A 13,269-nucleotide genomic window follows, 5' to 3' on the forward strand; every position below is an offset into this window, starting at 1 on the left:
CGGCCCCACGGCGACGGCCCCCCGCCCCACGGCGAGCCCCACGGCGCTCAGCCCGCCGGCGCCCGCTAGCCCGGCCTCCGCCGTGGCGGCGGCGGCCGGCCGGCCGTGGGGCGGCCCCACGGCTTCCGCTGCCTCGTTCTGCCCCACGGCTCGGCCCCACGGCGGCTCAACCAGGCTCAGCCCCACGGCGGCTCAACCAGCTCGGCCCCACGGCACCAGGCTCGGCCATGGGGCAGCCCCACGGCTTCACTCCACGGCTCTGCCCCACGGCTCTGCCCCACGGCTCTGCCCCACAGCGGCTCAACCAGCTCGGCCCCACGGCACCGGGGCAGCCATGGGGCAGCCCCACGGCTCAGCCCCACAGCTCAGCCCCACGGCTCGGCCCCACGGCAGCTCCGGGCTCGGCCCTGTGGCATCTGGCTGGCCGTGGGGCGGCCCCACGGCTTCCGCTGCCTGGTTCTGCCCCACGGCTCGGCCCCACGGCGGCTCAACCAGCTCGGCCCCACAGCCCTACGGCAGCCATGGGGCAGCCCCACGGCTCAGCCCCACAGCTCAGCCCCACGGCTCTGCCCCACAGCAGCTCCAGGCTCAGCCCCACAGCACCAGGGCAGCCATGGGGCAGCCCCACGGCTTCACTCCACGGCTCGGCCCCACGGAGGCTCAACCGGGCTCTGCCCCACAGCTCCAGGCTCTGCCCCACGGCTCGGCCCCACGGCAGCTCCAGGCTCTGCCCCACGGCTCTGCCCCACGGCAGCTCCAGGCTCTGCCCCACGGCCCCACGGCTCTGTCCCACGGCAGCTCCAGGCTCGGCACCAGGGCAGCCGTGGGGCAGCCCCTCTCTCCCCCTCTCTCCCCCTCCCTGTTTTTGGCGGGGGGGGGGGCCCGGACGGCTGGGCCCCTCCCGGACGCCTGGGCCCACGGCCGCTCTCCAATAAAGTCGCTGCTTCGGGGTCGCTGCTCCTGCTGCGCCTGGGGCCCCGGACCCCCGGCAGGGCAGCGCCCAGTCCCCCCAGTCCTCCCAGTGCCTCCCAGTCCCCCCAGTGCCTCCCAGTGCCTCCCAGTGCCTTCCAGTGCCTCCAGTGCCTCCCAGTCCCCCCAGTGCCTCCCAGTGCCCCCCGTCCCCCCCAGTCCCTCCCAGTCCCTCCCAGTCCCCCCAGTCCCCCCAGTCCCCCCCAGTTCCCTGTCCCCCCAGTTCCCCCCAGTCCCCCCAGTTCATCCTAGCCCCCGCAGTTCCCCCCATTACCCCCTACCAGGGGGCGTGGTCTCTCAGCCGGGAGGCGTGGTGGGGGGCGGAGTCCCTCCTGGCCCAGAGGGGGCGTGTCCTCGTCCCCGAGAGGAGGGCGTGTCCTAGCCGTGGAGGGGGCGTGTCCCATCCCAGAGGGGGCGTGATCCGCTGCCCGAGGGGGCGTGTCCCATCCCAGAGGGGGCGTGTCCCATCCCCGCGGGGGGCGTGTCCCGAGCGCGCAGGCGCAGACGGCTCCGCCGCGGCAGGGGACCCGCCAGAGGGGGGCGTGCCCCATCCCCGAGGGGGCGTGTCCCATCCCCGCGGGGGGCGTGTCCCGAGTGCGCAGGCGCAGACGGCTCCGCCGCGGCAGCGGCACCTGCCAGAGGGGGGGCGTGTCCTGAGTGCGGCGGGCGGCAGGCGCGGAGCGCGCAGGCGCAGACGGCTCCGCCGCGGCGGCGGGGCGCGGGCACCTGCCCGAGGGGGCGTGTCCCATCCCGAGGGGGCGTGTCCCATCCCCGAGGGGGGCGTGCCCCATCCCAGGGGGGGGCGTGCCCCGAGCGCGCAGGCGCAGACGGCTCCGCCGCGGCAGCGGCACCTGCCCGAGGGGGGCGTGTCCCATCCCGAGGGGGCGTGTCCCATCCCAGAGGGGGCGTGTCCCATCCCCGAGGGGGGCGTGTCCCGAGCGCGCAGGCGCAGACGGCTCCGCCGCGGCAGCGGCACCTGCCCGAGGGGGGCGTGTCCCCTCCCCGCGGGGGGCGTGTCCCCTCCCCGCGGGGGGCGTGTCCCGAGCGCGGCGCGGAGCGCGCAGGCGCAGACGGCTCCGCCGCGGCAGCGGCACCTGCCCGAGGGGGGCGTGTCCCATCCCCGCGGGGGCGTGTCCCATCCCAGAGGGGGGCGTGCCCCATCCCCGAGGGGGCGTGTCCCGAGCGCGCAGGCGCAGACGGCTCCGCCGCGGCAGCGGCACCTGCCCGAGGGGGCGTGTCCCATCCCCGAGGGGGGCGTGTCCCATCCCCGAGGGGGCGTGTCCCGAGCGCGGCGCGGAGCGCGCAGGCGCAGACGGCTCCGCGGCGGCGGAGCGGCGGGGCAGGCGCGACATGCTGCCGCCGGCGGGGCGGCCGTCGCCATGGGGTGGCAGGCGGAGGGCGCCAAGGTGGTGATCAACGTGGGCGGCGTGCGGCACGAGACGTACCGCGGCACGCTGCGGACGCTGCCCGGCACCCGCCTGGCGGCGCTGGCCGAGCCCGGCGCCTCGGCGCGCTTCGACTACGACGCGGCGGCCGGCGAGTTCTTCTTCGACCGGCACCCGGCCGTCTTCGCCTACGTGCTCAACTACTACCGCACGGGCAAGCTGCACTGCCCGGCCGACGTGTGCGGGCCGCTCTTCGAGGAGGAGCTGGCCTTCTGGGGCATCGACGAGACCGACGTGGAGGCCTGCTGCTGGATGAACTACCGCCAGCACCGCGACGCCGAGGAGGCGCTCGACAGCTTCGAGGGGCCCGAGATGGCGGCCGTTGCGGGGGGGCCGGCGGCGGCGGGCTCGCCGCCGGGGGGAGGAGGAGGAGGAGGAGGAGGAGGAGGCGGCCGGCGGCGCGGGCCCGACGAGGCGAGGCCGGCGGGGCGCTGGCGGCGCTGGCAGCCGCGCGTCTGGGCCCTCTTCGAGGACCCCTACTCGTCCAAGATGGCGCGGGTGAGCCGCCGGGGGGGGTGGGGGGGTAGGAGGAGGTTTGGGGGGGGGGTTGGGGGGGGATTTGGGGGGGGGAGGGAGTCTGAGAGGGGATTTGGGGGGTTTGGGGGGAATTAGGGAACCTGGGAGGGGGTTTGGGGGGGTGGGAGAGGGGTTGAGGGGGCTAGGAGGAGGTTTGGGGGGGTTGGGGGATCTGGGAGGGGGGTTGAGGGGGCTAGGAGGAGGTTTGGGGGGGTTGGGGGATCTGGGAGGGGGTTTGGGGGGGCTAGGAGGAGGTTTGGGGGGGTTGGGGGATCTGGGAGGGGGTTTGGGGGGGCTAGGAGGAGATTTGGGGGGATTTGGGGGATCTGGGAGGGGGCTTGAGGGGGCTAGGAGGAGATTTGGGGGATCTGGGAGGGGGCTTGAGGGGGCTAGGAGGAGATTTGGGGGGATTTGGGGGGTGGGAGGGGGTTTGAGGGGGCTAGGAGGAGGTTTGGGGGGATTTGGGGGGGATTAGGGGGGTGGGAGGGGGTTTGAGGGGGATTAGGGGGTGGGAGGGGGTTTGAGGGAGCTAGGAGGAGGTTTGGGGGGATTTGGGGAGGATTTGGGGGGGACTAGGGGATCTGGGAGGGGGTTTGAGGGGGCTAGGAGGAGGTTTGAGGGGGATTTGGGGGGATTAGGGGATCTGGGAGGGGGTTTGGGGAGGTGGGAGGGGGTTTGAGGGGGCTAGGAAGAGATTTGGGGGGATTTGGGGGGGTGGGAGGGGGTTGAGGGAGCTAGGAGGAGGTTTGGGGGGGGTTGGGGGGATTGGGGGGTGGGAGGGGGTTTGAGGGGGATTTGGGGGGGATTAGGGGATCTGAGACGGGATTTGGGGGGATTAGGGGGGTCTGTAGAGGGGATTTGGGGAGGTTTGGGGGGGATTAGGGGGACCTGGGAGGGGATTTGGGGAGGATTTGAGGGGGTTTAGGGAGGATTTGGGGAGGATTGGGGGGTCTGGGAGGGGATTTGGGGAGGATTTGGGGGGACTAGGCGGTCTGGGAGAGGTTCTGGGAGGGGATTTGGGGGGTCTGGGAGGGGTTCTGGGAGGGGATTTGGGGGGTCTGGGAGGGGTTCTGGGAGGGGATTTGAGGGGGTTAGGAGGGGATTTGGGGGAGATTAGGGGATCTGGGAGGGGGTTTGGGGGGGTTGGGAGGGGATTTGGGGGAGATTAGGGGATCTGGGAGGGGGTTTGGGGAGGATTTGGGGAGGATTAGGGGGTCTGGGAGGAGATTTGGGGGGGTTGGGAGGGGATTTGGGGGAGATTAGGGGATCTGGGGAGGATTTGGGGGGCTGGGAGGGGGCTGCGAGGGCACTTGGGGGGGAAATTGGGGGGAATCTGTAGGGGATTGGGGGCTGGGGGGCAGCTGGGGGGGATTGGGGGGGCTGGGGGGGAGCAGGGAGCGAGGGGGGCACCGGGGAGGGCTGAGAGAGGAGCTGGGGGGGGAATGAGGACATGGTGGGGGGGGGAAATGGGGACACGGGGGGGGAAACGGGGACACGGGGGAAACGGGGACACGGGGGGAGGGGGGAATGGGGACACCGCGGGGGGGGGGACAAGGACGCCGGGGGGGGAGACCCGGGGGAGGTGGGGGGTGCCCTGGGGTCACGTGTGTCCCCCCCCCCGGTGTCCCCCCCCCCGGTGTCCCCTGGGCTGGCAGAGCCACCGGGCGCCGGCCCCGATGCTGCTGCAGCCGCGCGGGGCCGCACTGCGGTGCGTCCCCCCCCCCCACTGCACTGCACTGCCCCCCCCACTGCACTGTGCCCCCCCTCACTGCACTGCACTGTGTGCCCCCCTGCACCGCATGGCACCCCCCCCCGCACTGCATGGTGACCCCTACTGCCCCCCCACTGCAGTGCACTGCGCCCCCCCCCCCGCACTGCATGGTGACCCCTACTGCCCCCCCACTGCAGTGCACTCCCCCCCCCCGCACTGCATGGTGACCCCCACTGCCCCCCCCACTGCAGTGCACTGCCCCCCCCCCGCACTGCATGGTGACCCCCACTGCCCCCCCACTGCACTGTGCCCCCCCGCACTGCATGGTGACCCCTACTGCCCCCCCCACTGCAGTGCACTGCCCCCCCCCGCACTGCATGGTGATCCCTACTGCCCCCCACTGCAGTGAACTGCGCCCCTCCCCCCACACTGCATGGTGACCCCCACTGCCCCTCGCACTGCACTGCATTGCAGAGCACACCCTTGCACTGCACCCCCCCACTGCACCCCCCCCCGCATCCCCCCCCCCGCTGCATTGCAGGGCTCCCCCCTCCCCCCCCCATGGCAAGGAGGGGACCCAGGTGTCCGGGAGGGGACCCAGGCGTCCCGGAGTATCCGGCCCTCCAAGCCTGGTGCCCCCTCCCCCCCCCCCCGGCCGGACGCCTGGGCCCGTTTTGGGGGTTTGGGGGCGCCCGGATGCCTGGGTCCCCTCGGGGCAGCCGGACGCCTGGGCCCCTCGGTGTCTCAGAGCACCCGGACGCCTGGGCCCCTCGGTGTCCCAGAGCCTCGGGGCGCCCGGACGCCTGGGTCCCCTCCCGGACACCTGGGCCCATTTTGGGGTTTGGGGACGCCCGGACGCCTGGGTCCCTTCTTTGAAGCTATGTAGGTCAGAGCAGCGGGTGTGGGGCGCCCGGACGCCTGGGTCCCCTCAGAGCCTCGGGGCGCCCGGACGCCTGGGCCCCTCGGTGTCCCGGAGCCTCGGGGCGCCCGGACGCCTGGGCCCCTCGGTGTCCCGGAGCCTCGGGGCGCCCGGACGCCTGGGCCCCTCGGTGTCCCGGAGCCTCGGGGCGCCCGGACGCCTGGGCCCCTCGGTGTCCCGGAGCCTCGGGGCGCCCGGACGCCTGGGCCCCTCGGTGTCCCGGAGCCTCGGGGCGCCCGGACGCCTGGGCCCCTCGGTGTCCCAGAGCCTCGGGGCGCCCGGACGCCTGGGTTCCCTCAGGGCGCCCGGACGCCTGGGCCCTGTGGTGTCTCGGAGCCTCGGGGCACCTGGACGCCTGGGTCCCCTCGACGTCTCGGAGCCTCGGGGCACCCGGACGCCTGGGCCCCGTGGTGTCTCAGAGCCTTGGGGTGCCCGGACGCCTGGGCCCCCTCGATGTCTCGGAGCCTCGGGGCGCCCGGACGCCTGGGTCCCCTCGGGACACCCGGCTGCCTGGGCCCCCTCGACGTCTCAGAGCTTTGTGACGCCCGGACGCCTGGGCCCCCTCACCCCGCTCTAACGCCTTCACCGTCTCTCTCCCCGCCCCGCGCACCCGGCAGTACGTGGCCTTCGCCTCGCTCTTCTTCATCCTCATCTCCATCACCACCTTCTGCCTGGAGACGCACGAGGCCTTCAACCGGGTCATCAACAAGACGGAGACGGTGGCGCTGGCCAACGGGACGGGCACGCACGTGGACGTGGAGGTGGAGACGGAGCCGTTCCTGACCTACGTGGAGGGCACGTGCGTGGTGTGGTTCACCTTCGAGTTCCTCATGCGCGTCAGCTTCTGCCCGGACAAGCTGGAGTTCGTCAAGAGCAGCTTGAACATCATCGACTTCGTGGCCATCTTGCCCTTCTACCTGGAGGTGGGCTTGAGCGGCCTGTCGTCCAAGGCGGCCAAGGACGTGCTGGGCTTCCTGCGCGTGGTGCGCTTCGTGCGCATCCTGCGCATCTTCAAGCTGACGCGGCACTTCGTGGGGCTGCGGGTGCTGGGCCACACGCTGCGGGCCAGCACCAACGAGTTCCTGCTGCTCATCATCTTCCTCGCCCTGGGCGTGCTCATCTTCGCCACCATGATCTACTACGCCGAGCGCATCGGCGCCGACCCCGACGACATCACGGGCAGCAAGCACACCTACTTCAAGAACATCCCCATCGGCTTCTGGTGGGCCGTGGTGACCATGACCACGCTGGGTTACGGCGACATGTACCCCATGACGTGGTCGGGCATGTTGGTGGGCGCCCTGTGCGCCCTGGCCGGCGTCCTCACCATCGCCATGCCCGTGCCCGTCATCGTCAACAACTTCGGCATGTACTACTCGTTGGCCATGGCCAAGCAGAAGTTACCCAAGAAGAAGAACAAACACATCCCGCGGGCGCCCCAGCCCGGCTCGCCCGGTTACGGCCCGCCGCCCGGCTCGCCCGTCGGCGGCCTGGGCGACCCCGGCCCCCCGGCCCCCCGGCGCGGCCCCCCCGCCGCCCCGGCCCGCGACGCCTGTCCTCTGGCTCAGGAGGAGGTGGTGGACATCAACCGGGCCGGTGAGGAGGGGTGGGGTGGGGCTAGGGGGAGGGCGGGCGGATGCCCGGGCCCGTGGTGGGACCTCAAGGGGAGGGTGCTGGGACGCCTGGGGGCTCGAGGGGTGGTCCCCGGGTACCTGGGCCCGTGGTGGGACCCCAAGGGATGATCTCCAGATGCCCGGGCCCGTGGTGGGACCTCAAGGGGAGGGTGCTGGGACACCTGGGTCCTCGAGGGGTGGTCCCCGGGTACCTGGGCCTGTGGTGGGACCCCAAGGGATGATCTCCAGATGCCCGGGCCCGTGGTGGGACCTCAAGGGGAGGGTGCCTGGATGCCTGGGCCTGTGGTGGGACCTCAAAGGGGGGGTACTGGGACACCTGGGTCCTCGAGGGATCCTCAAGGGGTGGTCCCCGGATGCCTGGACCCGTGGTGGGACCCCAAGGGGAGGGTGCTGGGACACCTGGGTCCTCGAGGGGTGGTCCCCGGATGCCTGGGCCCGTGGTGGGACCCCAAGGGATGATCTCCAGATGCCCGGGCCCGTGGTGGGACCTCAAGGGGAGGGTGCTGGGACACCTGGGTCCTCGAGGGGTGGTCCCCGGATGCCTGGGCCCGTGGTGGGACCCCAAGGGATGATCTCCAGATGCCCGGGCCCGTGGTGGGACCTCAAGGGGAGGGTGCTGGGACACCTGGGTCCTCGAGGGGTGGTCCCCGGACGCCTGGGCCCGTGGTGGGACCCCAAGGGATGATCTCCAGATGCCCGGGCCCGTGGTGGGACCTCAAGGGGAGGGTGCTGGGACACCTGGGTCCTCGAGGGGTGGTCCCCGGACGCCTGGGCCCGTGGTGGGACCCCAAGGGATGATCTCCAGATGCCCGGGCCCGTGGTGGGACCTCAAGGGGAGGGTGCTGGGACACCTGGGTCCTCGAGGGGTGGTCCCCGGATGCCTGGGCCCGTGGTGGGACCTCAAGGGATGATCTCCAGATGCCTGGGCCCATGGTGGGACCTCAAGGGGAGGGTGCTGGGACACCTGGGTCCTCGAGGGGTGGTCCCCGGGTACCTGGGCCCGTGGTGGGACCCCAAGGGATGATCTCCAGATGCCCGGGCCCGTGGTGGGACCCCAAGGGGAGGGTGCTGGGACACCTGGGTCCTCAAGGGGTGGTCCCCAGACGCCTGGGCCCGTGGTGGGACCTCAAGGGTGGTTCCCCGGACGCCGAGGTCCCCGAGGGGAGGTTCCCCGGACGCCTGGGCCCCCGGGAGGTCCCCGGGGGGGGGGGGGCCCGGACGCCTGGGCCCCGGGAGGTCCCCGAGGGGGGGTGCCCGGACGCCTGGGCCCCCCCGGCGGGTGCTGACGGCGCGCCGCGGCAGAGGCGCGGCCCAACGGGGCGGCGGGGGGGCGGCGCTGGCGCTGGAGGACTGCCCGGCCGTCGACCAGGCGTCGCCCCCCGAGGCGCCCGCCGGCCCCCCGGCCCGGGCCCGCGACCGCGCCTGCTTCCTGCTGGGCCCCGACTACGCCCCCGCCGCCCCCCGCAAAGGTGGGTGCCCCCCCCCCCGCACCCTTGGTGCTCCCCACCCCTCCCCCGGGTGCCCCATAACCCCCCCGTAGGTGGGTGACCCCACCAGCACCCATGGGTGCTCCCCCCCCGGGTGCCCCATAACCCTCCCAAAGGTGGGTGACCCCCCTGCACCCATGGGTGCTTCTCACCCCCCCCCGGGGTGCCCTATAACCCCCCCAAGAGTGTGTGACCCCCCCCAGCACCCGTGGGTGCTCCCCAACCCCCCATGGGGGGTGCCCCCCAGCACCCATAGGTGCTCCTCACTCCCCCCAGGGGGCCCCATGACTCCCCCAGCACCCATGGGTGCTCCTCATCCCTCCATACCCCCCCAAGGTGAGTGTTCCCCCCCCAGGTGCCCCATAACCCCCCCCGAAGGTGGGTGCCCCCCCTCATGCCCAGGGGTGCTCCCCACGCTCCCAGGGTGCCCCATAACCCCCCTTGCACCCATGGGTGCTCCCCCCACCCCCCCAAGGTGAAATGTCCCACCCCCCCCAAGGGTGGGTGCCACCCCCCAGTGCCCAACCCCCCCCCGGTGTCCCGTGACCCCCCCTGACTCCTTTGGGTGCCCCAACCCCCCCCCAGCACCCTGACCCCCCCCCGCGTCCCCAACACCCCCCCACCCCCCACGTCAGACCCCGGGCGAGGCGATGATGTCATCCCCGGGTGAGGTGATGTCATCCCTGTGCGAAGCAATGACATCACCTGGGTAGGAGATGACATCATCCCTCTGGGTGAGGTGATGATGTCATCCTCCTGCAAAGCAATGACATCACCCCGTGGCAGGTGACATCATTCCCCCCCGGGAGGCGGTGACGTCACCCTGGGCAAGGCGGTGATGTCATCTGTGCACGTCTGTGCGAGGTGACATCATCCCCGGGCGAGGCGATGATGTCATTGCCCCGTGCGAGGCAAGGCCACGCCCATGCGAGGTGATGAGGTCACACCCGGACGCGGCGGTGATGTCACGCCCGCGTGAGACAATGATGTCACACCCGGGCAAGGCGATGAGATCGTTGCCCCGTGCGAGGCGGTGATGTCATGCCTGCGCGAGATGGTGAGGTCACGCCCTTGCGAAGCGGTGACGTCACCCTCGCGCGGGGCGATGAGGTCATTGCCCCAAGTGTGGTGGTGATGTCACGCCCCTGGGAGGCGATGATGTCACGCCCACGCGAGGCGATGACGTCACGCCCACGTGCGGCGATGATGTCACACGCACGCGCGGCGGTGACGTCATGTTCGTGTGAGGTGATGATGTCACACCCATGTGCGGTGGTGAGGTCCCGCCTGTGCAAGGTGATGATGTCACGCCCGTGCATGGTGGTGATGTCACAGCTGCGCACGGCAACGATGTCACAGCTGCGCTCGACAATGCCGCGCCCGCACGCGGTGATGACATCACAGCTGCGCACGGCGCTGGTGTGGCCGCGCGCAGTGATGCTGTCGCGCCCGTGTGTGGCGATGACGTCACACCCGCGCACGGCGGTGACGTCACACCCGCGCACGGCGGTGACGTCACACCCGTGCGCGGCGATGACATCGCGCCCGCGCGCAGTGGTGACGTCACGCCTGCGCGTGGTGATGACGTCACACCCGTGCGTGGCGATGACATCGCGCCCGCGCGCAGTGGTGACATCACGCCTGCGCGTGGTGATGACGTCACGCCCATGCGCGGCGATGACATCACGCCCGCGCGCGGTGACCTCTCCGCTTCCCTCCCCAGCTCTCGTCCCGGCCTGAGACGCGGCCGCGGCCCCAGGTCAGCGGGGGAGGGGGGCGCCCCGGCCCCGCCCCCCGGCCCCGCCCCCACCCTGACCTGTCTCCGGACGCCTGGGCCCACCCCTCACCTCCCCGGACTCCTGGGCCCCTCCTTGACCTCCCGGACTCCTGGGCCCCTCCTTGGCCTCCCCCGGACGCCTGGGCCCCCCCCCACCTCCCCGGACTCCTGGGCCCCTCCTTGATCTTCCCCGGACTCCTGGGCCCCTCCTCACCTCCCCGGACGCCTGGGCCCCCCCCCACCTTCCCTGGACTCCTGGGCCCCTCCTTGATCTTCCCTGGACTCCTGGGCCCCTCCTTGGCCTCCCCCGGACGCCTGGGCCCCCCCCCACCTTCCCTGGACTCCTGGGCCCCTCCTTGATCTTCCCCGGACGCCTGGGCCCCTCCTCACCTTCCCCGGACGCCTGGGCCCCTCCTCACCTCCCCGCACTCCTGGGCCCTCCTTGGCCTCCCCCGGACTCCTGGGCCCCTCCTTGACCTCCCCGGACGCCTGGGCCCCTCCTCACCCTCCCCGGACGCCTGGGCCCCTCCTCACCCTCCCCGGACTCCTGGGCCCCTCCTCACCCTCCCCGGACGCCTGGACCCCTCCTCACCTCCCCGGACTCCTGGGCCCCTCCTCACCCTCCCCGGACGCCTGGGCCCCTCCTTCCCACTCTCCCAACCCCATTAGCTGTGGGAGGGGGGGAGGTTGGGGTGCCGGGCGGGGGTGGGCCAGGGGCACCCATGGGTGCTCGGGGGGGGGTCGGGGGGTGCCGAGGGGTCCTGACCCCCCCCCGCTTCCCCCCCCCCCCAGGCTACGAGAAGTCGCGGAGCCTCAACAGCCTGACGGGGCCGCGGGGGGGGGCCCCCCCCGGACACCTGGGCCCCCCCGGCACCCCCCGCTCGGCCCTGCCCGCCATCCTCTGAGGAGGGGGGGGTCCGGCCCACCCCCCCCGCGCCGGCGCCGCTTCCGGGGCGAAAACCGGCGGAAAAGGGCAAAAAAGAGCGCCTCGAAAAACGCCGCCTCCCCCCCCCAGGTGAGGGGGGCCCAAAACGCCCGGAAAAGGAGATTCCGCCCCAAAATGGGGGGCGCCCCCCCCTCAAAGTGACTGAAACGGGCCACTTTCCCCCTAAAATGATGGGAAAGGGGGATCCTACCCCAAAATGAGGGGGGTTTCCCCCCAACTGACTGGAATTGGGGATTCCCCCCCAAAACGGGGCTGAGCCCCCCCCCAAAGTGACTGGAATTGGGGTTTCCCCCCCAAAACGGGGCTGAGCCCCCCCCAAAGTGACTGGAATTGGGGATTCCCCCCCAAAACAGGGTTTATTGGGGGAGGGGGTTCCCCCCCCAAAAAAATGACTGGAATCGGGGTTTCCCCCCCGAAACGGGGGAGGGGGAGAGATGGGGCCAAAAAAGGACTGAATTTGCCCCGAAACGGGGCCGTCCCCCAAAATGGGGGAGGGGAGAGCGGGGAATCGCCCCCCCTCCATGAAATGGGGGTTCGGGGGGACCCCAAAGTGGCTGAAATAGGGGATTCTGCCCCAAAATGGAGGCACCCCCCCAAAATGGCTGGATTTGGGGTTCCTCCCCCAAAAATCGGGGTTGACCCCCCCCGTCTCCCCCCTCCCCCCCCGGCTGCACTGCACTTTCGGGGCTCCCTCCCCTCCCCCCCCGGGTGGGAGCCGGACGCCTGGGTCCCTCTGGGCGGGGGAGGGGCCCCTCCCCCCCGTGATGACACTCAGGATTCGGGGAGCCCCCGGCCCCACCCCCACCCGTGTGTCCCCCCCCGTGTCACCTCTGTGTCACCTCCACGTGTCCCTGTGTCCCCTCTGTCCCCCATGTCCCCCCCGGCCCCCCATGTCCCCCCATGACCCCCCCATGTCCTTCCATGTCCTTCCATGTCCCTCCATGTCCCCCCATGTCCCCCCCGTCCCCCATGTCCCCCATGTCCCCCATGTCCCTCCATGTCCCCCCATGTCCCTCCATGTCCCCCCATGTCCCCCCATATCCCTCCATGCCCATGTCCCTCCATGTCCCCCCACGTCCCCCCGTGTCCCCCCCGGGCTCCCCCATCGCTAGCAATAACCGGAGCCGTGGGGACCTGGGTGGCTGCGTCCCCGTCCCCCCCCCCCGCTGCGCTGTGGCCCCGGCGCCGGGGGTGCCTCCCCCCCCCCACCATGGCGACGCCAGGCTGCGTTTCCACGGCGACGGGACTAGGCCTGACCCCCTTCGGCCAGGCCCCACTGCGAGGCCAGGCTGCGTCTCCATGGCAACCGGACCGGGCCCGAGCCCAGGGCCTGGCCCTACTGCGAGGTGAGGCTGCGTTTTCCACGGCAACGGGACTAGGCCCCAGCCCCACTGCGAGGCCAGGCTGCGTTCCCACGGCAACCAGGCCAGGCCCCGACCCCACTGCGAGGCCAGGCTGCGTTCCCACGGCAACCAGGCCAGGCCCGACCCCACTGCGAGGCCAGGCTGCGTTCCCACGGCAACCAGGCCAGGCCCCAGCCCCACTGCGAGGCCAGGCTGCGTTCCCACGGCAACCAGGCCAGGCCCCGACCCCACTGCAAGGCCAGGCTGAGTTCCCACGGCAACGGGACTAGGCCCCAGCCCCACTGCGAGGCCAGGCTGCGTTCCCACGGCAACGGGACTAGGCCCCAGCCCCACTGCGAGGCCAGGCTGCGTTCCCACGGCAACCAGACCAGGCCCCGACCCCAAAACGGGGCTCCGGGGGGGGCGCTGGGGACCCCCATGGCCGCCCCCGATTGGTGGGGGGGTGGGCTGCCCCCCCCCCGCCCGAACCAGCATGTCTGCATGTCTCTACTGTACCGATAT

At 72.2% G+C, this 13,269-nt stretch overlaps 1 protein-coding gene and 1 long non-coding RNA gene across 2 annotated transcripts; both read left to right on the forward strand.

Annotated features, from left to right (window-relative positions):
* Positions 1–14: 14 nt before the first annotated feature.
* Positions 15–950, forward strand: LOC138065029 (uncharacterized). The gene is made up of 2 exons (XR_011138209.1): positions 15–760; positions 805–950. It is a non-coding gene; the product is annotated as an uncharacterized lncRNA (long non-coding RNA).
* Positions 951–2,302: 1,352 nt separating this feature from the next.
* On the forward strand, positions 2,303–12,261 carry LOC104145791 (voltage-gated potassium channel KCNC1-like). Its single transcript, XM_068929265.1, is given in 5 exon segments — positions 2,303–2,912; positions 6,178–7,156; positions 8,497–8,511; positions 8,514–8,663; positions 11,251–12,261. Coding segments are annotated over 5 exon segments (1,821 nt in total). The 5' UTR covers positions 2,303–2,348; the 3' UTR covers positions 11,364–12,261.
* The last annotated feature ends 1,008 nt before the right edge of the window (positions 12,262–13,269 follow it).

Source organism: Struthio camelus, unplaced genomic scaffold (assembly GCF_040807025.1).
Source record: "Struthio camelus isolate bStrCam1 unplaced genomic scaffold, bStrCam1.hap1 HAP1_SCAFFOLD_110, whole genome shotgun sequence".
In the NCBI taxonomy this organism is placed as follows: Eukaryota; Metazoa; Chordata; class Aves; order Struthioniformes; family Struthionidae; genus Struthio; species Struthio camelus.